The sequence below is a fragment of the Palaemon carinicauda genome, chromosome 5 (genome assembly GCF_036898095.1).
Source record: "Palaemon carinicauda isolate YSFRI2023 chromosome 5, ASM3689809v2, whole genome shotgun sequence".
In the NCBI taxonomy this organism is placed as follows: Eukaryota; Metazoa; Arthropoda; class Malacostraca; order Decapoda; family Palaemonidae; genus Palaemon; species Palaemon carinicauda.
This window is the reverse complement of record NC_090729.1, coordinates 75433254-75455625: the sequence shown is the minus strand read 5'-3', so window position 1 is coordinate 75455625 and position 22372 is coordinate 75433254. Positions and strand designations below refer to the sequence as shown.

The window sequence follows — 22372 nt, the reverse complement described above, 5'->3', positions numbered from 1 at the left end:
AATGAATATTTTGTTAGAACACTTGAAGATATCTATACAGAAAGTACAGCAAACTTAAAACTACATAAAAATAGTGAAAAAATTCTAACTGAGATAAAAGTTATACTGGGAGACCCCAATACCTTCTAAATTATTCATAACATTTCTAGAAGTTTTTAAGACTTTAGATTGGGTAAATTTAGGAATTAACATTAATGGGGTATACCTTTAGACTTGAGATTTTCAGCTGATATAGATCTATTTAGTGAATCATGGGAGGAATTACAAAAGATGATGGAAGATTTGAACAGAGAAAGCAGAAACGTACAACTGAAATTAGAAAGATTAAACTAAGATAATGTTCAATGAAAATGGATACACAACAAATAACGCTTATGGACGAACCTCTACAGATAGGTAATGAATATATGTACTAATGTTTCCAAAGGACATGAGACCAAAAGTAAAAGAAGGCTAACCATAGAATGGAGAGCTTTTGGTAAACAAAATGAGATTATGAAAGTTAAATACCACTTTTTCTAAAAAAGAAAAGTATTTAATCACATACTCGTACCAGTAATAACTTATGCAAAAGGGCTAGAACATAATCTAGTTACAACTCAAAGAACTATGGAAAGAATAACGATGGGATTAACAATAAGAGACAGAAAAGGAGCAACATGGATACGAAAGCAAACTAAAGTGAAGGACATTCTAAAATCATGTAAGAAAAAGAAATTGACATGGGCAGGTCATATAATGGGAATGGCAGAAGAATAGGTGGAAATTAAGAATAACTAAATGGGTTACATAAGACTTCAAAAGAAGCAGAAGAACGAAGAGAAGTAGATGAACTGACGAGCTAAGAAAACTTTTGGGTATAGACTGGCATAAAAAGACCATAAACAGACGGGAGTGGAAGGAGATTTTTTAAGGCCTTTTGTCCAACAGTTGACTCGCAACGACTTACCACCTAGCCACAAGGAGAGGCTAGGTGGTAACTCATAAGAATCTCAGTTTCTTGGGCCAGGTTCGATTCCTTGGCCAACCAGAAGCTATTATCATAAAGTTGATTAACCACTTGTGTCTCTGATCCCGAGGCTTATATAAACATATATGAAAAACACATATAAATGTGCAATATATATATATATATATATATATATATATATATATATATATATATATATATATATATATATATATATATATATATATATATACACATTGTAAACCAACTGAAAGCAAATCCCTTAATACAAAACAATAATCTAGCTCCCAAGTAATGGTACATTTAAAGTTATTGTCCATACCTTCGGCAGTAGAAATCTTTTTGGATTATTGATAGTTTGCCGTTGTATTTCTAGAATTTCTCTCTCTCTCTCTCTCTCTCTCTCTCTCTCTCTCTCTCTCTCTCTCTCTCTCTCTCTCTCTCTCTCTCTCTCTGTTAATTGTATTTCTAGTTATAGTTTATATCTAGAAAAAGATATTCTACAAACTTCCCCATTTTCTTTACTCTAAAGAATTGTATTTTGGTAATTGATATGTAATTCTTCTTGATATTGATATAAAATTACTATTAATTATTTGTTATTATCATAATGATGGTAATTTAGAATGGTTACGACTGTATATTAATCTGTTATTGTTTAGTAGCAAGTCTCACTTTAGCAGTCATCTAGAGAAGATCTCTTCAAATCAGAGAATAGGAGTGAAATAAGAAAGTTCTCTCCTTTCCTTAAAATATAACCTTGTATGTTTCCAAGCGACAACTGCAGAGTTCAATGAAATAATATTCAATGATGAATAAAGTTTTAGTTCATCTCATCACTGACCATAACTCTCTCTCTCTCTCTCTCTCTCTCTCTCTCTCTCTCTCTCTCTCTCTCTCTCTCTCTCTCTCTCTCTCTTTAACATCACTAACACACGTGAGTTTTCTGCATTCAGACACAAATAATTTATGATTTCAAATTGAATCTGACTAGAGAATAGAGACATGAGGGGAAATGCTTTTTTTTTTAAACCTCTATGTATAAGAGTCAATGCAAAAATAAAATAAAATTTAACCATTTGTCCATTGAAGGCGATAAGATTTCGCATTGACCCTACTCTACATACCTGCAATTAAAATGGTTTTGACAATGATGCTAGTGACTATCAAAAATTTACTTTCTAATGTTGATTCATAAATAGTTTCTAACTTTTGAGCAGAGGGCCCGCATTAAGATTATTGTAAAAAGCAAAATAACTTAAAAAGGATAAACATGAAAATCAAGAGAACTGACAAAATATATATTTTTTCCACACATATGCCTCGTTTAACAGCCAAACTTTTCGTCCTGAAAACCTCGTTTTGCAGTCAAACTTTTCGTCCTGAAAACCTCGTTTAACTGTCAAACTTTTCGTCCTGAAAACCTCGTTTAGCAGTCAAACTTTTCGTCCTGAAAACCTCGTTTAAGTCAAACTTTTCGTCCTTAAAACCTCGTTTAACAGCCAAACTTTTCGTCCTGAAAACCTCGTTTAACAGCCAAACTTTTCGTCCTGAAAACCTTGTTTGATAGCCAAACTTTTCGTCCTAAAAACCTCGTTTAACAGCCAAATTTTCGTCCTGAAAACCTCGTTTGACAGCCAAACATTTCTTCCTGAAAACCTCGTTTGACAGCCAAACTTTTCGTCCTGAAAACCTCGTTTAACAGCCAAACTTTTCGTCCTGAAAACCTCGTTTAACAGCCAAACTTTTCGTCCTGAAAACCTCGTTTAGCAGTCAAACTTTTCATCCTGAAACCCTCGTTTAACAGCCAAAATTTTCGTCCTGAAAACCTCGTTTAACAGTCAAACTTTTCGTCCTGAAAACCTCGTTTAAGTCAAACTTTTGGTCCTGAAAACCTCGTTTAACAGCCAAACTTTTCGTCCTGAAAACCTTGTTTAACAGTCAAACTTTTCGTCCTGAAAACCCCGTTTAAGTCAGACTTTTCGTCCTGAAAACCTCGTTTAACAGCCAAACTTTTCGTCCTGAAAACCTCGTTTAACAGCCAAACTTTTCGTCCTGAAAACCTTGTTTGATAGCCAAACTTTTCGTCCTAAAAACCTTGTTTGACAGCCAAACTTTTCGTCCTGAAAACCTCGTTTAACAGACAAACTTTTCGTCCTGAAACCCTCGTTTAACAGCCAAACTTTTCGTCCTGAAAACCTCGTTTGACAGCCAAACTTTTCGTCCTGAAAACCTCGTTTAACAGCCAAACTTTTTGTCCTGGAAACCTCGTTTAAGTCAAACTTTTCGTCCTGAAAACCTCATTTAACAGCCAAAATTTTCATCCTGAAACCCTCGTTTAACAGCCAAACTTTTCATCCTGAAAACCTCGTTTAAGTCAAACTTTTGGTCCTGAAAACCTCGTTTAACAGCCAAACTTTTCGTCCTGAAAACCTCGTTTCAACAGCCAAACTTTTCATCCTGAAAACCTCGTTTAACAGCCAAACATTTCGTCCTGAAAACCTCGTTTAACAGCCAAACTTTTCGTCCTGAAAACCTCGTTTAACAGCCAAACTTTTCGTCCTGAAAACCTCGTTTAACAGCCAAACTTTTCGTCCTGAAAACCTCGTTTAACAGCCAAACTTTTCGTCCTGAAAACCTCGTTTAACAGCCAAACTTTTCGTCCTGAAAACCTCGTTTAGCAGTCAAACTTTTCATCCTGAAACCCTCGTTTAACAGCCAAACTTTTCGTTCTGAAAACCTCGTTTAACAGCCAAACTTTTCGTCCTGAAAACCTCATTTAACAGCCAAACTTTTCGTCCTGAAAACCTCGTTTGACAGCCAAACTTTTCGTCCTGAAAACCTCGTTTAACAGCCAAACTTTTCGTCCTGAAAACCTCGTTTAACAGCCAAACTTTTCGTCCTGAAAACCTCGTTTAGCAGTCAAACTTTTCATCCTGAAACCCTCGTTTAACAGCCAAACTTTTCGTCCTGAAAACCTCGTTTAACAGTCAAACTTTTCGTCCTGAAAACCTTGTTTAAGTCAAACTTTTGGTCCTGAAAACCTCGTTTAACAGCCAAACTTTTCGTCCTGAAAACCTCGTTTAACAGTCAAACTTTTCGTCCTGAAAACCTCGTTTAACAGACAAACTTTTCGTCCTGAAAACCTCGTTTAAGTCAAACTTTTCGTCCTGAAAACCTCGTTTAACAGCCAAACTTTTCGGCCTGAAAACCTCATTTAACAGCAAAACTTTTCGTCCTGAAAACCTTGTTTAACAGCCAAACTTTTCGGCCTGACAAACTTTTCGTCCTGAAAACCTCGTTTAACAGCCAAACTTTTCGTCCTGAAAACCTCGTTTAACAGCCAAACTTTTCGTCCTGAAAACCTCGTTTAACAGCCAAACTTTTCGTCCTGAAAACCTCGTTTAACAGCCAAACTTTTCGTCCTGAAAACTTCGTTTAACAGTCAAACTTTTCGTCCTGGAAACCTCGTTTAACAGCCAAACTTTTCATCCTGAAAACCTCGTTTAACAGCCAAACGTTTCGTCCTGAAAACCTCGTTTAACAGCCAAACTTTTCGTCCTGAAAACCTCGTTTAACAGCCAAACTTTTCGTCCTGAAAACCTCGTTTAACAGCCAAACATTTCGTCCTGAAAACCCCGTTTAACAGTCAAACATTTCGTCCTGAAAACCTCGTTTAACAGCCAAACTTTTCATCCTGAAAACCCCGTTTAACAGCTAAACTTTTTGTCCTGAAAACCTCGTTTAACAGCCAAACTTTTCGTCCTGAAAACCCCGTTTAACAACCAAACTTTTCGTCCTGAAAACCTCGTTTAACAGCCAAACTTTTCGTCCTGAAAACCCCGTTTAACAGCCAAACTTTTCGTCCTGAAAACCTCGTTTAACAGCCAAACTTTTCGTCCTGAAAACCTCGTTTAACAGCCAAACTTTTCGTCCTGAAAACCTCGTTTAACAGCCAAACTTTTCGTCCTGAAAACCTTGTTTATCAGCCAAACTTTTCGTCCTGAAAACCTCGTTTAACAGCCAAACTTTTCGTCCTGAAAACCTCGTTTAACAGCCAAACTTTTTGTCATGAAAACATCAAGTTTAACAGTTAAAATGTTTGTCATGAAAACCTCAAGTTTAACAGCCATACTTTTTGTCATGAAAACCCAAGTATAACAGCCGAACTTTTTGTCAGGAAAACCTCAAATTTAACAGTCATAATTTTTGTCATGAAAATCTCAAGTTTAACTATAATCTTTTTATTTTCATGAAAGCCTCAAGTTTAACAGTCAAAATTTTTGTTATGAAAACCTCAAGTTTAACAGTCAAAATATTTGTTATGAAAACCTCAAGTTTAACAGTCAATACTTTTGTCATTAAAACCTCAAGTTTAACAGTCAATACTTTCGTCATGAAAACCTCAAGTTTAACAGTCAAAATTTTTGTTATGAAAACCTCAAGTTTAACAGTCAATACCTTTGTCATTAAAACCTCAAGTTTAACAGTCAATACTTTCGTCATGAAAAACTCAAGTTTAACAGTCAAAATTTTTGTTATGAAAACCTCAAGTTTAACAGTCAATACTTTCGTCATGAAAACCTCAAGTTTAACAGTCTATACTTTCGTCATGAAAACCTCAAGTTTAACAGTCAATACTTTCGTCATGAACACCTCAAGTTTAACAGTCAATACTTTCGTCATGAAAACTTCAAACCTCAAGTTTAACAGTCAAAATTTTTGTTATGAAAACCTCAAGTTTAACAGTCAATACTTTCGTCATGAAAACCTCAAGTTTAACAGTCAATACTTTCGTCATGAAAAACTCAAGTTTAACAGTCAAAATTTTTGTTATGAAAACCTCAAGTTTAACAGTCAATACTTTCGTCATGAAAACCTCAAGTTTAACAGTCAATACTTTTGTCATTAAAACCTCAAGTTTAACAGTCAATACTTTTATCATGAAAACCTCTAGTTTAACAGTCAAAATTTTTGTTATGAAAACCTCAAGTTTAACAGTCAAAATTATTGTAATGAAAACCTCAAGTTTAACAGTCAAAATTATTGTTATGAAAACCTCAAGTTTAACAGTCAAAATTTTTTTATGGAAACCTCAAGTTTAACAGTTAAAATGTTTGTTATGAAACCCTCAAGTTTAACAGTCAAAATTTTTGTTATGAAAACCTCAAGTTTAACAGTCAAAATTTTTGTTATGAAAGCCTCAGGTTTAACAGCCAAACGTTTTGTCATGAAAACCTCAAGTTTAACAGTCAAAATTTTTGTTATGAAAACCTCAAGTTTAACAGTCAAAATTATTGTTATGAAAACCTCAAGTTTAACAGTCAAAATTTTTTAATGGAAACCTCAAGTTTAACAGTCAAAATTTTTGTTATGAAACCCTCAAGTTTAACAGTCAAAATTTTTTTTATGAAAACCTCAAGTTTAACAGTCAAAATTTTTGTTATGAAAACCTCAAGTTTAACAGCCAAACTTTTTGCCATGAAAACCTCAAGATTAACAGTCAAAATCTTCGTCACGAAAACCTCAAAGTTTAACAGCCAAACCTTTTGTCATGACAACCTCAAGTTTAACAGTCAAAATGTTTATCATAAAAAATTCAAGTTTAACCTTCAAACTTTTTGTTATGAAAACTTCAAGTTTAACAGCCAAGCTTTTTTGTTTTCTCGAAAACCTATGTCTAACAGTCATTTTTTTTTCTTGAAAGCTCTAAGTTTGACAGTCAATATCTTTTCTTAAAAATGGGGGGCGGGGGTTTCACAACCCCATGCGACCACCCCCATGGTTCCGACACTGCTATCCAACACTTAATTTTTACAATAAGCTACACTCATGCCTGACAAACAGCGTAACGAAAACTATACTGTGATATGTTATATGAGCAAAACGGGTTCCCTCCTACAACTGCAAAGGAGAAATTATTGTCCGCAACCATCCGGAAGAAAGCAATTTCCCGCAAAAGAGACAATTTTCCTAGGTAGCAAAGAGCCGTACGTCATTGCTCACCACAAAAATATCAACACTTTCCCTGCCACTGCGTGACTGTTGCGATCAGCTGGCTATCAATAAGGTAAGCTGTATCATACCTTTCCACTTTACTAAAGTAAGAATTCCTCACTCGACTTACATACTGTAGAGATGGAGTCATTTTCAGAAATCAGATGATCCAATAATATCCCGAGGGTTGCAATTAGAATAAGTGTAAAATACCTTTCACTTCCTAGTCCTACGTATAAATAAATAAGTAGCCTGCACTGTTTCAGTACTTGCCTTAGATGCGTTGTCCTTGGAGGATGAGGAGGACCCCGAACTCCTGGAGAGCGAGGAAGGGGGCGTGGCGTTCCTGTGCCTTGGGCGGTTGTTGGATGGGTTGTAGACTGTGTTGTAGGTGGGTGAGGAGGTAGGGCTGGTTCGGGAACACACTTCCTCACCACTGTGGGTCGTAGGAGAAAGCTTAAGCGTTGAGCATCTAGACTCAGTCGAGGAAAGTGTAGAATCTGTGAGACAAATTCATAAAGAAAAAAAAAGCGTTAACAGAGAAAAGAAATAGAACGGTTTCTCTTTCCTTGAAACCGTGGACAAAAATGAACACCTGGGAAAATAAAAGCTCAACAGCGAAGGTCAAAACTCTTTTCTCTTTTGAAATGACGGGGATCAAAGAGCAATGCATTGCAAGAGGCTGGTGGGGGGAGGGGGCGTTCACACATTATGTGAAATAAGCAACAGTTCTTAGGGACACAACAATCAAATATAATCAGTGCAGTTAAGAAAACAAAGCAATACTTAAAGGTGAATGAGCAATGAAGATGGTACACTGACAATTACCTGCATGGTATTAAATTGCTATAAAAAAAATGTGCAAACGAATTGAATAAAGTCACGTTTTATGATATTTCTGTCAAGTTGGAGGCTAGTATACTGTATATGGTACTCACACTACCTCAAACAACCAATCAAAAGTATAATAAACAGAAAAGATGGCAAGGTACTACAATTAAAATGTCTCTAAACAAGTAGGCCTACCGATACAAATTACGAAATAAAAAAAAAATTAATGAGACTTTAAGCTGGACATTATAAAAAAAACAGAATTGAAAAGAGAAAATTGTGTTGAGAGAGACTTGTGAGATCTTAAATTTATCCAAACTAATATGATTAAAAGAAAAGGAGAAAAGAAAAGGAAAGGAACACCAAAAAGAAGCTGACCTGGGGGTGTAATAAACTCAATCTTGCCTGCTGTGACACATAGGTTGGGTGTTGTGGGGTAGGCGAGGTGGGGTGTGGTGGTGGTGGTGGTGGTAGCGGTGGCGGTGGTGGTGTTTTGTGTGGGTGGGACGGGTGGAGATTTGGCACGTCTCCCCACACCACCACCACCACAACCGCCTCCTCCTCCTCCCCCTCCTCCTCCACGCTCTAGGCTTCGGCGGGCGTATGGAGCCCCACATAGACCTAGGTCGGCAGGATGGACTTGTCTGCAATGGACAGCGTGATAACAGAAACACATAAATGAGTTACTTAACTAATTAAAAAAAAAGGATATTTAGAAGTAATAAACCACTTAACATATTGCATGCACATTAGCATGAGTAGACCCTTGATGGCCACACAAGTTGAGTACATAAATAAATGAATGCAATCATGATCAAAATAAGGTTTTCTTGACGTCACTTATTTCTATGGAATCAAAATAATCAATCTAGATCCAGGGTATGATTTCATTTCAAAAACTGAAAGTAATTACTGCTCTCTCTCTCTCTCTCTCTCTCTCTCTCTCTCTCTCTCTCTCTCTCTCTCTCTCTCTCTCTCTCTCTCTCTCTCTCTCTCTCTTTTGTCCAGCAAGGGTCTACTTCATGACTGCTAAAAAGAGAATGACTCAATACTTAACATTAAGTGTAAATATTACTGTCAAATAGTGCATTGCACTTATATGATGAAACTTCGGTATAAATCAAAGGGTCCATTTGCCTTCTGGAATTTATAAAATGTTTGTTTTAGAAGTCAAAATGAGCTGATTCTGGTGATCTTATATATTTCCAAAGTCGTTAACATAACTTCTGCTATTTCCTTTTAAATCATCCTTTTTTTAGTTTTCATTCATTTACTGACTAAATTGAGGAAAAGTGGCATGTCAATTGATAACAGGAATTTGCAATCAAAACGGAAATAAGCAGAGGTGGAGCATCATGCATATATCACAGTCCTCCAAGAACAAAAATCTAAAGCTGAACATTTTTCAAAAGTAGACAACACAAGGATTGAACGATGGCGCTAATCGAAATCTCAAGGTTGAGTTGGTACTGACACTAACACTGTCCTGATGATTGCGCAGTCATGGCACTAAATTAACATATGAGTTTCAAGTTACAATTAGCCTAGTCCTCAAACCAATATATCAAATACATACTTAGTCAATAGAAATTCTCACGTTACAATTATTTTCCATAATCTCGAGCAAATAAGCAGATCTGCCCTTAACTTTTATATTGGAATTTGAAGAGGCTCAATACATGAAGCAAAACAGCCACCCGTTGAGATGCTACCGCTAGAGAGATATGGGGTCTTTTGACTGGCCAGACAGTACTACATTGGATCCTTCTCTCTGGTTACAGTTCATTTTCCATTTGTTTACTTACACACACACACACACACACACACACACACACACACACACCGAATAGTCTGGCCTATTCTTTACATATTCTCCTCTGTCCTCATATACCTGACAACACTAAGATTAACATACAGATCTTCACTCAAGGGGTTAACCACTGCACTGTAATTGTTCAGTGGCCACTTTCCTCTTGTTAAGGGTAGAAGAGAATCTTTAGCTATGGTTAGCACCTATTCTAGGAGAAGGACACTCCAAAATCAAACCATTGTTCTCTAGTCTTGGGTAATGCCATAGCCTCTGTACCATGGTCTTCCACTGTCTTGGGTTAGCGTTCTCTTGGTTGAGGGTACACTAGGGCACACTATTCTATCTTCTTTCTCTTCCTCTTGTTTTGTTAAAGTTTTTATTGTTTATATAGATATTTATTTTAATGTTGCTCTTCTTAAAATATCTTATTTTTCCTTGTTTCCTTTCGTCAGTGGGCTATTTTCCCTATTAGAGCCCCTGGACTTATAGCATTCAGCTTTTCCAACTAGGGTTGTAGCTTAGTAAGTAATAATGATAATAGTAATAATTATGACATTTTTAACACACACTCCACGTCTTTTCCCACATTGATAACATTATTTGACCATGAAGCCTGAGATGGCATTCAGTAACGCTGCTGACCAGCAAAAAGACTCATAACGTGAGGAGTGAGAAACAAATGGTTGAAATCCTTTATTCATCTCGGTGGGCAACTAGGAACTTCAACACTTCATCCGACTCAAACGAGGGATCGCACAGATTGAGGGTCAGTGATATAGAAAAAAAAAATGTATATTTTCTAAGCAATCTACAACAGAACTGCACTAAAAATGTGCACAGCAAATTCTGGGCAAAATAAGAGTGATCTGTGGTGAAAGCGGTTTATACAGCACATGCATGAGATGGCATGAGCCGAAAAGTACTTACATCAAAATATAACGTTCGTAAAACTTTTCAGTTTGTCCCGGAAAAAGTGTTTGAGGAACATACTTAATGGGGTGGGATTGGGACGGCAGATTTAATGATGCTCGGCGATTTGCACACCCAAGACAACAGTTTCTCCTACCTAAACAACTATTGTAGAAGACGTCCATATATGCATCCTAGTAATAATCCCTATATAAAATGACTGCAGTTAACTGAGGGCTCGAAATATGTAAACGAATTTGAGTCATCTCATTATCAAGTGAGCCTGAAAAGCGTAAAGGAACGTCAAGGAAATAAATAGTGCAAAGGAACGTGAAGGGATATAAAATTAGGATATTACTAGTCAATACTCATCACAAAATGATATATACAGTGGTACACCTGCGTTGGACATTGGAGATTTCCAGCGTGGCCGTGGGTGATAATGTGAGTTGACAATACCGAACGTTATAGGGCTACAATTCTAATGGGTTTTGCTCGGCCGTGGCTTCCTGCGCTCCTAAAATTAACATTACATCACTCTTCCTATGTTCTGGCAAGCAATACATGTTGAGGTGCGCTTGCAAACTACGAGTCATTATTTCAGGGATATTTTTTTTTCTTTCATATGAGCAACAATAGCTATATGGGTACTGCTAGGAAAACTTCTTAAAAAGACTACATATATATTGACCTCCTTTACATTCCTTTATGCTTTCTATGCCCTTTACAGCCCTTTACACCGCTTTATTAATGACTGCCTCATTAACTAATCTTGCTAAATGCTATAAAACAGAAGGAAAGGAGGGGGCAGTATCGCTAATTCATAAGTAAACTAATAAATTTTTGTTTACTATAATGACACCTTTTAAATAGCAATAATCCCAAAGACGGAAAAAGTGACGTGTTCCTCTATATTATACTTTTCCTTTGCGTAAATGCCGCCTAAAATTGGTCATCCGAACTGAGCTTGAGCTTCTACCACCATCATAATTAAAATATCTGGATAAAAGAGAATATAACTTTCCTTTTAGATTCAAGACAAAAATGTCAGCTTATACTTTTGGTCTGTTTCCTCTGCGACTCCCTAGGTGGAATGTGGACAAATAACCAAAATTAAACATTCTTGAATCGCTGAAGCGATGCTCATGAGTCATGATTCACATTCATATATTGTCCCGATATCTTAGGAATAATCTACCCAAGTTTCTACTTTTATCGCTAGAATATCTTACCATTAAACATAAATAATTGAGATAGGAAAGATTTCTCGATTCGGGTCCACTAGAATGGTGATTCAACTAATGGGCTAAGGGCCATAAGTGGACTGCCGATTGATGGTTTGTGGTTCACGATCACTTGTATTACAAATTTCCGTTTTACACCGTGTTCTATGTACACTAAATATATGTATATTATATTACAAAACTTATGAAAAAGGCTCATTTTTTCCTGTATGTTGGTGTAAAAATAAAAAAAATCATTTAATTATATATGTTATTGTAACTGAAACGTGAAAATATCGCTGTGTTCTTCTACAAGGGTTCTAGATTCTACTTTGGCACCAGCTGTCTGATGGGCGTGAACTATACAGTACAAGATGATTCGAGAATGGGTCTGTCGTGTGGCGTCATGCTGCGTAATATCCCATATATAAAAAAAAACAGGTGTCGAGCGACAGGGACGAAACTGACTGAATACCGCTCGTGTTTGGAGACATTTTTCAGCTACACCCTCTGTGACTCTGAAAGTAAGTAACTGCACACAACGATAGCGTATCTTGAAGAAGATAATGAAGTTCAAGAGATTCCTCTTTTCATCATCAGAAGCTCTGATCCTACATATCAACCTCTTATATCTGAAACTAAGCAACGTCGTCTATTTGTCCCTCGCTGCATAAAAGTTTGTGAAGTCAACTCAACCTACTTCTTCGAAAGAACATGTATTTTACCCATTAGGTTTGGTGTGCTGTGAGTATTCGGTCGATCTTGTGTGATGCTGTAAATATTTATGTCAAATCATTAATATAGTTATATTTTCTGTTTGCTGGCTATCATTTTCATTTGCTGTTAATGTTTTGCTGTTTTTTATATATTTTTTTTTTTTGGTAATCTTTTTTTAGTAGATTTGCATAATCTACATCGTGTACGATAGTTGGACATAACAGAATTGGGGGCCTATGTCCGGGATCTAAATTGTTATCCTATTTGTAATTCAGATTGCTTGTAAAGTAAACTTTTGTTAATTGTATAAAATAGCCAACAAGCATGTCAGAGTTTACCCCCTTCTGAGTTTTTTGTCAAATTTTGTGAGGATCCACAAATTGAAAAGTTGAGTGATCTTAAGAAATCTAGCTTAGTGAGTTTAGGCAAACATCTTGAGCTTAATGCTAAAAATTCAATGAAGAAAATGGATATTAAACATGCGTTAGTTCAACATTTGGTTGAAGACGGTGTGTTAGATACGGTAGATAGGGAATCAGTGTGTTCTGTTTTACCAGCTGTAGAAATTGAAAGACTTTTATAACTTAAGCTCATTTTAGAGAAAAACAGTTAGAAGCTTAGGCTGAGCGTGAGAGAGCAGAAGCAGAATTTAAACATGAAAAGTTGGAAGCTGGTCGTAAGAGAAGAGAAGCTGAATTTAGGCATAGCAATTAGAAGCCAAGTGTGATAAATTAAAAATTGAAGCTGAATTAAAGATTTATGAAATTGTTAAAAAAATTAGAAATTGAAAAAATTAAGCATGCTAAGTCTAGTGATACCTATATATCTGTCAGATATTTCTGGCCAAGATAGAGTTTTGCCTCTTTTTAATGAAAAGGATTTAGATGAATATTTGTCTGGTTTTGAAAGAAAAGCTAAGAAATGTAAATGGCCAGCAGAAAATTGGGCTTATATGTTCTCAGGAGTTTTGTGCGGTAGGGCATAAAAGGTTTATGCTTCTATTCCTGAGGATAGAGTAGATGAATATGAATTCTTGAAAAAATGCTATTTTACAGGCCTATGAATTAACTCCCAAAGCGAATAGGATGAACTTTAGGAGTTTGACAAAACAAGATAAGTAGACATATGCAGAATTTAGTAAAAAACAATCAGATGGTTTTGATAAATGGTGTAAACCAGCAGAGTGTAGGCATATTTATGATAGATTAAGAGAAGCTATTGTAATTGAATAGTTTAAAAATTGTGTTAGTGAGAATACTAAGGTTTACTTAAATGAAAGAAAGTTATCTACCCTTTGTGAAACAGCTGTATTTGCTGATGATTATGTACTATCTCACAAAGAGTCTAGATCTAATGACAAAGATTTAATATGTCAAAGGACTATAGGGACACAGATAACCATACTAATGCTGATGATGTAGATCAAAGGTCTAATTCTGATCCACATGACAAGTCTCAAAGTAGCAGTTTTAATCGCAATTCTATTAGTAGCAGTTCTACAATAAGTAATTATTGTAAGAAACCAGGTCACACAGTGTCTAAATGTTTTAAGTTGAAGAGGAAACAAGTTAAAACTGTGGCTCTTGTAACTATACTAAAGTCTCGTTATAGTGAGCTACACTATAAATGACCACGTTTTTGACAGGAAACCTGTTAATTCCAGTGTTTGTTCCAGACCAGTTGATACGGTTTCCCAGCCATATACTGCTAAGGCGTTTGTTGCTGCTGATGGAGGTTCGCTGCAACCTGCTTTTATTATGTGTGATACTGGTTGTGCCCAGTCACTTGTTTTGAGGGAAGTTACCCCTGTGAATGAGTATTCGTATGGATCTTCATTGTGACTGGTTATCAGGGCCTGTTGGTGTGGTTTCTGAGTTGCCTATCAATGGCGTTCAATTTTTGCTTGGTAATGACTTGGTAGATGAGAATGTTGATGCCCAACTGAAAATGGTTAATGAGCCAGTTCTTGATCAGGAGTTGGAGGTTCTCAGTCATGATTTGTCTTCTCTGTTTTCTTTGAGTGCTGAGACTCATGAGAAGACTCAGAGTTCTACCAGCCCATCTAAAAATGACTTGTCGGTTCGTGATAATATCTCCGCTGTTGTTTTTTTCTACCGACTCTCCTTGTGAAGACTCGTTGCTTTGTAATACTTCTTCCACTAATAATAGTTTTACTGACTTATATCGTGAAGATACATTAGTTTGTGATATTTGTGTAAATGTTGACTGTTTTACTAACATGTCTGGTGATGATATATTAGTTCATGATAATGATTCTGCCGTCAACTGTTCTACCAACCTGTCTCGAAAAGACATTTTGGTTTGTAATGTTATGTCTTTTGACTGTTCTACTAATTTGTCTCATGAAGACATGTTTGATTCCCATTTTGAGAATTCTAATAACCTGTATTTTGAAGGTTCCTCTATCTGTGTCACTTCCAATGATGATGTTAACTTGTCTGAGACATTTTTGTTTAATCAGTTTGATAATGATTTACCTTATTCTAGACATGTGTCAGAAATAACTGATATTTTGTTATTCAATGAATATTGTAATCCTAAGACTGATTCGAAGTTGATTGAGTGAAGTTTGATTATGTTGCTGTTCGGGTTGTTTTCCCTGAAAATCAAAATGTTATCAGTTCAGCTCATAAACAGTCTTTAACTGATTATTTTGAAGTGCGTAGGATTTTGAGTTATGATGTAAGACCTTTTTATTTGCATGATACTTGGCAGGATGTGATTCAGTTTTATTATGCTTGCCCTGCGTGTCAAGCAAATGTGAAATCCAATCAGTTATCTGAAATCCTGTCTAATGTACACATTCATGCATTTTATGTATTATTTTGCCATGTGCTTGAAAATAATGTTGAACTGAGGCCCAAAAGTGGCATAAGTTAAATGCTACTTGGTAATTTTGTATATGATATGAAGAAACCTTTTAGTTTCCATTGTGATAACTTTCTATTGATATTTTGTGAATGTCAACCATGTAAAAATTTGAAGATTCATTAAGAGTTTGTATTACAAAATTTTATCTTATTTTCATTGAAAAGAAAATATATTTGTAATATTGAGTGATAAATTATTCTACTTTTATTTCTGAAAATTTGGTGGTTAATGATCCCCATCTTTCCACTATGGAGGGGGATTTGTTATATGTACACTGAATATATGTATATTGTATTACAAAACTTGTGAAAAGGGATTATTTTTTTCATGTACGTTGATGTCAAAATAAAACAATTCAATTATATATATTAATGTAATTGTAACGCGAAAATATCACTGTGTTCTTCTACAAGAGTTCTAGATTCCAATTCGGCACCAGCTGCCTGACGTACGCGAGTTATACAGTAGAAGAGGATTCGAAAATGGGTCCTCCGTCGTGTGGCTTCATGTTGCGTAATGCTTCTCGTTTGTGAGGAACATTCGGAAGTGTTGGTTCCCTGCAAAATCCCCTATATAAAGGACAGGTGTCGAACGAAAGGGACGAGATTTGACTGAAGACCGCTCGTGTTTGGAGACATTTTTCACCTACACACTCTGTGACTCTGAAACTTAGTGACTGCACACAACAATAGAGTATTTTGAAGATAATGAAGTTAAAGAGATTCATATTTTCATCATTAGAAGCTCTGATCCTACATATCAACCTTTTATATCTGAAACTAAGCAACGTCGTCTATTTGTCCCTCGCTGCATAAAAGTTTGTGAAGTCAACTCAACCTACTTCTTCGAAAGAACATGTATTTTACCCATTAGGTTTGGTGTGCTGTGAGTATTCGGTCGATCTTGTGTGATGCTGTAAATATTGATGTTAAATCTTAAATACAGCTATATTTTCTGTTTGCTGGCTATCATTTTCATTTGCTGTTGTTTGGTAATATGTTTTGAGTAGATTTGCATAACCTACGTCGTGTATGATAACTGAACGTAACACACGGAAAACATTGAGATTGTATAAGAAATAGTAAAGTTTATGGGATCCATACAGCTTAATTGACTCTCTCTCTCTCTCTCTCTCTCTCTCTCTCTCTCTCTCTCTCTCTCTCTCTCTCTCTCTCTCTCTCTCTCACTCTTCTATTGCTGTTGAGATATAACATTGGTACATGTATTAAGGCAGTTGTTGATCAAAATAACGCCACTTGGCAGTTTAAGTTAATATTACCATTAAAATTAAAGAGGAAATTTTGGAGTTAGTTATCCCACCAAACAGTTATGAGAAGAGTAACTGATCTCAATTTGCTTTATTTTTTAAAACTGAAAGATTTAATGCAACACTGCAAAAAATTTTCATTGGCTTTAGATTAGAGTACAGATACTGTATAAGTGACACCAGCCAGTTACTCATATTCACCCGTACTGTAAACAAGGATTTCGTGGTACATGACGAGATGGTCAAGATGAAAAAATACTTGAGTGGAAGGACAATAGGTTTAGTTTTACACAGTACTTGATTCAGTTGGCAACAAATATGGAGAAATTGAAAAATGCGCTTGCATTGTAACAGATTATTATTATTATTATTATTATTATTATTATTATTATTATTAAATGCTAAGCTACAACCCTAGTTGGAAAAGCAGGATGCTATAAGCCCAGTGGCCCCAACAGGGAAAATAGCCCAGTGAGGAAAAGAAACAAGGAAAAATAAAATATTTGAAGAATAGTAACAACATTAAGATAAATATTTCCGATATAAACTGTGAAAACTAACAAAACAAGAGGAAGAGAAACTAGATAGAACAGTGTACCCTCAAGCAAGAGAACTCTAACCCAAGACAGTGGAAGACCATGGTACAGAGGCTATGGCACTATCCAAAACTAGAGAACAATGGTTTGATTTTGGAGTGTCCTTCTCCTAGAAAAGCTGCAAGAGCTTTGACTAGCAGTAATGTGGGACTGATTGGTTTACTGAATGAAAATGGTGTTGGTTGTATCACACTGCACTGCATTATAAACCAAGAAGCATTATGAGGCAAGGTATTACAGATGAATGCTGACATGCAGAGTGCTGTCATGATGGTGAATTTAACCAGAGGTGGTCATAAATCACGACAAAGAAAATGTATGTTTCCTTGAAGAATCAAATAAACAGCTTGGCACTACAGAATTGTACAAAACTCAGCTACGAGATGGAGACTTTATTTACTCTAGCATTTCTCACAGACATAACCACCGATTTGAATGTACTTAATTTGAGCTTCCAAGGCGAGCAAACAAAATGTTTTTTAACTGGTTGGGTACATCAAAACTTTCTGCAAGAAGCTGTTATTAGTCAGTGATTCCTTAAGAAAGAGTAATTGTGTACACTTTCATGAGCTCATGACAGATGAGATACAGTAAAATTTTTCATGCTTTTGCCAAAAAAAAAAAAAAAAAAAAAAAAAAAAAAAAACTATCTCTTGACTTTAAAAACAAATTTAGACTTGAAAAAGCTTAAGTTCAGTCTTCTGATATTTAACAGCTCAATGAAGTTAATGTGGAGGCACAGTTACCAGCACGTTAGCTTGAGTTGTGTGAGCTACAAGTCTGACTCAATGTTGCTTGTAAGGAAAAATATAAAGCAGGAGATTTTCAAGAAGATGGTTTGCAAGACCAGATTCCCCAAGCTGAGAGACATTCCCTTTAAGCTGAACTACATACAAGGTTACCAGAGGGCTTCCCAGATGAAGGGTTTGCGAATAACTTTTGAGATTTCTTTGATAATAAGATAAAGAATGTAGTTAAGGGGTTCTTGGGAGAGGAGCGACAGTCATTACACATGGCTGTCAGGGTCTCCGATTGTTGATACTTAGTTTCCGAAATATTGACTTGTCTAAGGTGAAGGAAAATATAAAGCTAGTGAAGTTAACCTATTGTGGGATAGACATTGCCTGCGTCTAACATCATACAGAGTGATAAGATTGACAACCTTTATCCGAGTGTTCATGACAATTATTAACTTGACCTTCGGAAATAATGAGTTTCCCGAGAGTGAAAAGTTGGTTATCATTAAACCCATTGTGTAGGGTACCCTTGACCCACAGAGCCTAAGTTCGTATAGACCTGTGCCGAACCTGTCCTTCTTGTCAAAGGTGATTGAAAATGTACTTCTGAACTCTGGTGTCCCCAGGATATGGTTAATGCTATACCGGACTGAAACCGCTTTATGTACAGTTGTAAATGATTTGCTTGTGTCGATAGACGAGGGTAAATGTAGTGTTCTCACTATGCTGGACCTTAGGGCAGCTTTTGACACAGTGGTACACTGTATACTTCTTGATGACTTGAAATCCATTGGTGTTGGGGGTGATGCATTAACCTATCTTGGCTGTTACTTGGAAGGTAGGAAGTACTGTGTACAGTTTGGGAAATCCTTTTCAAGAGTGCAATCATTACAAAGAGGAGTACAACAGGGAATTGTGTTGGGGCCTACTTTTTTTTTGTAGATATACTATTGGACTATCAAAAATGCTAAAGAAACATAGTGTGAAATTTAAAATATCTGCTGATGATACACAAATGTACATGACCATAACTAATGTAGTGGATATTGAGAAGTTGAACCTTATCATGTCTGATATATCAAACTGGATGAATTGGAAGCAATTGAAATTGAAAACAAATAAAAGTGTGCCTAATAGTTGGGAAAAAGACTGGTATAAGGAGACTGACTGTGTCGACTCTCAGAGTATGTGATGTAGATCTGGGGGTGAAAAAGGAAGTAAAGGACCTAGGAGTATTTCTAGATGCCAATCTCTCTTTTGAAGCTTAAATCAACAGTGTGGCTAAAGCCTGGAGTTACCACTTGGGAAACATAGCCTTTGTCTGATACTGGGTTTTTGAGCGTTTGAGAGATGTGCGCCAAGGCTGTTTAATGAGCTACCATCGTAAGTTCGGAATAGTGAAAATTGTCATATTTAAGATGAGACTCAAAGCACATCTGTTCACTGACTGCTACAATTTACATGATATGCGTGTGAAAGAAAACTATATTGTTTAGCTATACACTGGGAGGCTCTGTGGGGCCTAGAAATCCTACTATAAGTAACAAGTAAGTAACATGTTTGGTAGTACATTTATGTGAATGCACCTGCGCTTTATAACTATGAACTGCGCTTTACAACTATGAAGCCAGTAAATTCTAAAACCAGAAATATATTGGAAAATGGAAAACTGGATTTGAGTCTTCGGCTTGTTACTAAAAACATTGTTATAGATATGGAGGCCCTAGTATAAGATAAGCAGCATCACTGGACTTATTAGCTGGCAAGGACTACCAACAATTCTTTATTCGTTCAAAGCAATTAATGGGATATTTATTTTTATCTATAAATCTATTATTATTATTATTATTTATCTTTCGCGTGTAGGCCCTGCATTTATAACTTGTGTAGCACCTTATGATCACATACACTGATTTTTTCTTATTAGTTTTTAGTTTTGTCTTAGTTCCTAAGATAATATATATATATATATATATATATATATATATATATATATATATATATATATATATACTTTATATCATTATCATTATTATTATCGTTAATATTATTATTATTATTATTATTATCATTATTATTATTATTACAAGCTAAGTTATAACACTAGTTGGAAAAGCAAGATGCTACAAACCCAAGAGCCCCAATAGTGAAAAATAGCCTAGTGAGGATAGGAAACAAGGAAATAAACAAACTACAAGAGAAACACAAACAATAAAACAATCAAAATTAAACATTTTAAGAACAGTAACAACATTAAATTAGATCTTTCATATATGAAATATTGCAAATAATATATATATATATATATATATATATATATATATATATATATACATATATATATACATATTTATTCATTTTTGTTGTCCCTCATGTAACTGTTTAGAGCTGAAGTGTCCCATGATATCAAGGAAAGAGGACCACCGTGCACTAAAATTGAAATTGATTGCAAAAAGCATTAAATGAAATTAATTACTTTAGCATAATCACAAATGAAACAATCCATTCGTGTGAGTGGCTGGTTGCAGTGAAATAAGGGAGGAGGGGTTTTGTAATTTTCTTTTCCTCGTCATATCTAATGTCTCCAAATTGAATGTGCTCTCTTCCATAACATCCAAGTGTTCAAAGACAAAGTCTGGGAAAACCTAACATTCATATTCTCATGCACATTGTCTCTTGGGAAAACAACGTCTAAGTTTGGGCACCTTTTTGAGAGAACTGCCATCTTAACGGTTTATATATGCGAAGGAATGAACTCGACGTTAGATGCACGTATATGCGTATATCCAAGTGCATCGGGATCTTAAAAGTTTAAAGGTCACTTATGAATGGGAAAGGCAAGGGACAGTGATAATAACCTAGACTGACCATAAACAGTATACATACGCTCAGCGCAAATTGCACCTCTCCAACAAGTTAGGATCAGAAAGGGTCAGGCCATGGCTGCTGATAACTCCGTAGGTAGACCTGTAGAGTTCCCCCCAAGCTCGTTCCCCACAATCCCAGCTCACAAGGATGGTGAGGTTACAAACACTACATGTAGAACCTATCGAGCTGGCTGAGCGTCCCATGAACGCCCGTTCAACAGATCGCCAAGTAGGGACGTTACCAATAGGCTGCCACAACCCTTAACTCGTGATTGAGGGTGGGCAGGTTGGGATCAGCTTGAAATAAAGTGCCCATGTATCTACTACATTGTAGCTCTGGGTTATATCAAGGGATACACTCAGATGACTACTTGGGTGGAGGACTTATTACCAATGTTCTGAAAAGGACACTGTCATTTCCTCCTAAAAAATAAGTGTCGGTAAAAATACACAAATGACGTTTAAAAAGAGCCGATGATTCTGCAGCGTTAGTAACCACACGCACAAACCGAAAAAAATGGATGCCTAAAAGGGTCGAAATCAGCCGGTAAAAATTTATGAAAATGCAAGAAAAAAACATGGTACCCTTTGAGGAATGCTTCAGCACTGTCGCCATTAGCAATTATGGTAGGGATCGTCAGTAATTATTTAGGATTAAAACTGTAAAACATTCCGAAAACTCATTTTTTCCTTGCTTCACTTAGTGAGGTAATTTAGTTAACTTTATTGACATTACATGTTAACACTGCGTGTGTACTGTGTCTAAACATATATGTATACATTTGCACGAAAATAAGCCCTTTTGAAATATAATTCAATCTACATATTACATACAAACGCCTATACTAATCCATATACACTTGAGTGTAACACACATAATAATAATACTCAGTAAGTACCCAGCACACAGATTTCATATATTATAATAATTCATTCCTAAATATCTATATGAATCAACTTCTTTAATATCTACGTATTCTATATCAACCTTCGCTGCTCCATTTCGAGGTTTTCATTTACTATCATATCCTTACTCGTAGACACAATTATTCAAAACCTTTATACTAACTTATGTTCTTTCCCTATACTATCCTTGGTGTTTAGTACTGTATTTCTGTAAACATCAATTTTTCCACACTCAGTTCAGAACTAATTTCCTCAGCCTTACACAAACTTTTATTATCATTTCTCAAAGGTCTTGCCTCAATTCATCTATAAAGATATAGAACAGTCATAGACCTAACACATCCTTGTCTCAGACCGCTATTTACACTTAAAAAAATACTTTCCTGTTTTCAAATTCTTACTTTAGCTTTGCTTCTATCACTGAAACTTTAAGTTGCTCTCAAACAATCTGTATCATAGATTACCTTATTGCCCCTACTGATTCTATTATAAGGTTTCCCTGGGTATACCTTATACATGCAAATGCACCCCTTTTCCTCTCATCTACTCTTTAGGCTCCTTTCCTTTATCTAAGCATACCAGAAAAATTCAAGGTCAATATTAATTTTACTACTTGACAACAGTATTATTTTTAATCCCTTCAACTCGAG

The 22372-nt window shown here is 35.8% G+C and overlaps 1 protein-coding gene across 3 annotated transcripts in view; it reads right to left on the bottom strand.

Annotated features, from left to right (window-relative positions):
- Positions 1-22372, bottom strand: part of LOC137641340 (uncharacterized) — an 826722-nt gene that overhangs the window by 390545 nt on the left and 413805 nt on the right. For all 3 annotated transcript variants that reach the window (XM_068373796.1, XM_068373798.1, XM_068373797.1), the window contains exons 3-4: positions 8177-8442; positions 7241-7467 (exon numbers count right to left, since the gene is read on the bottom strand). In XM_068373796.1, the coding sequence (XP_068229897.1) occupies positions 7241-7467; positions 8177-8442 (493 nt within the window). The remainder of the gene's footprint in view (positions 1-7240; positions 7468-8176; positions 8443-22372) is intronic.